This window comes from Falco peregrinus, chromosome 7, assembly GCF_023634155.1.
Source record: "Falco peregrinus isolate bFalPer1 chromosome 7, bFalPer1.pri, whole genome shotgun sequence".
NCBI lineage: Eukaryota > Metazoa > Chordata > Aves > Falconiformes > Falconidae > Falco > Falco peregrinus.
Window position 1 is genome coordinate 39,410,488 of NC_073727.1, and position 2,316 is coordinate 39,412,803.

General features: G+C 63.7%; 1 protein-coding gene across 1 annotated transcript; it reads right to left on the bottom strand.

Annotated features, from left to right (window-relative positions):
• Positions 1 to 310: 310 nt before the first annotated feature.
• On the bottom strand, positions 311 to 1,132 carry OLIG3 (oligodendrocyte transcription factor 3). Its single transcript, XM_013304395.2, has one exon. It carries the CDS (start codon positions 1,130 to 1,132, stop codon positions 311 to 313), a length of 822 nt encoding a protein of 273 aa, XP_013159849.2.
• Positions 1,133 to 2,316: the final 1,184 nt, after the last annotated feature.

Sequence of the window (2,316 nt, forward strand, 5' to 3'; positions counted from 1 at the left end):
CCATCAGCGGCATTATTATTATTATTATTATTTATTATTATTATTATTATTATCATTATTATTATTTTTACAACAGGGACTTTTTTTCCGGTTTAGTATAATAAGAAAACATCGCCCGAGGAACCGGCTAAAACATTACCTTTGCAAGGTCCTTACTACACTAATCCCGTGTTACAGGGGGAGTTGGCGGGGCGGGGGGCAGCGGGGGCAGGTCCGTCGGCGGCGCGGGGGGGGCCCGGCCGCAGCCCCCTCCCCGCCCGTAGGAGCGCCGGCTCCGGCGCAGCCCGGGGGCCGGGGGGGCCCCGCCGAGTCACTTCAGGAGGTCCTTGGTCTCCCCCGAGATCCTGGCCATGTTGGAGGCGGTGAGGGCCGAGAGGTGGGGCGGGGGGGGCATCTGGCAGATGGTGCAGGGGCACGGCAAGCCCGCCCAGTGCTGGAAGCCGCTGCCGAGCTGCAGGGCAGGGGGGGTCGAGGGGGTCTTGAGCAGGGAGTGGGGGGGGCGGATGGTGCCGATGGCCGGCAGGGAGGCGGAGAGGGAGGAGGAGGTGTTGGCGGAGGACAAGGCACTGCCGAGGATGGGGTGCACCTGGTGCACGGTGCCGGCGGCGTGGGGCGGGTGCCCCGCGGAGTGTCCCACGGTGCCGCAGTGAAAGGCCGAGTGGTGCCCCCCGTAGATTTCCCCCACCAGCCTCTTCATCTCCTCCAGGGAGCTGGTGAGCATCAGGATATAGTTTCTGGCTAGCAGGAGGGTGGCGATTTTGGAGAGTTTTCTCACAGAAGGTCCGTGGGCGTAGGGCATCACCTCCCGCAGCCCGTCCATGGCGAGGTTGAGGTCGTGCATCCTCTTACGCTCCCGGCCGTTGATCTTCAGCCGCAGCTGCTGCAGGTCCTGCTCCGAGAGCTGCTTCTTGATTTTGTACTTGCTGCCTTCCCCTCCGGCCTTGGAGCCGTTCCTGGAGAGGCCTTCCCCAGACATCTTCTGCACCAGGTCGTTCTGGGTGGAGGAGACGGAGTTGAGACGGCTGTCTTGGTGGTGGTGATGGTGGTGGTGGTGGTGGTGGTCTCTCAGGTACATCTCATCCATGTCTGGCGAGGAAGCTCTGCTGGAGACAGAGCTGGAGTCAGAATTCATTGTATTCGGGCTTCTGAGCAAGAAACTCTTCCCTGCTCTGGAGGTGGCGAACAAGACAACTCTCCTTCAAAAATCAACGAAAACGGAACGAAAAAGAAATAAACGGATGGCAGGGTCTGCCAGCGAAGGGCTGGAAATGCTGGAGGAAGAGGAAAAAAAGCCCCTCAGCCCCCTCTCTCACCAATCTCTCTTTCTCTCTCTGTCTCCCCCCGGTTACTCAGCCTGTTTACAGGATGGCTAGTTAGTGTATGCTTGGACTAACCTCAGTCTGAAAAAGAGGGGCTTTTATAGAGCTGCAGCAGAGAGCAGAGACAAAAGGAGCCTTCCTATGTATAATGGTCTAGTTAGGATGACGTGCCATTATTCAGGGCGGTGCGCTTTGACTGTCCCATTTAGCAAGGACCCCTATTCATATTCATTGTGGTGCCACCCGGGACACCTCAGCCACGGACCATCAGGAGTCAAGGAGACACAAAACCCCTCTGATTGACACCGCACACTCATCGCTCCGTGTGCACGCCATCTCCTCCCCCTGCCCCTCATTTCCAATATAAAACCGCATCCCGTCCACAGTAGGGAGGCAAGGGGCTGCGGGGGGCTGCGCGCCTGCCCGGGGCCGGCGGGGAAACCCCGGCCGCGGGCGGTAGCGGGCAGGAGCCGCTCGGGGAAGTCCCCCCGCTCCGGCGGGAGGGGGTGGGGGACTGTCGGTCGCCCCCGTCCTGCGGCGTGCGCGGCTCCGGCGCGGCTCCCCGCTTTGTTTGCCCTTCCCTCCCCCTCCCCCGGTCCCCCCCGGCCGGGGTTTGTGGAGTGGCACCGGCTGGCCCTCGCCTGGCCGGGCTGGCCGCAATTGGCTCGTACCTGGGTCGCCGCTTTGTTAAAATGACCGATTACTCGGGCAGCCGGGGGGCAGCCTCCGCGGGAAGATGCGCGCTGGGAAACCCGCCTCCCCCCGGGCCAGCGACTCCCTTTAAATAAACGGGGAAAGCCGGGGTGCGGCGGCGAGCCGGTGCGCTCGGCGGCGGGAGGGGCGGCCGGCCGGGAGGGCCGGCTCGGGGGCGGGCGGCAGCCCCCGGGGCTCCGGCGGGAGGGCGGCGCGGCGGGGCGGCCGGAGCAGCCGGCGGCGGGACCGAGAGGCTGCGTTCCAGGCGGGCCGGGCCGGCCGCAGGCGGGGAGCCGGCCCCGGG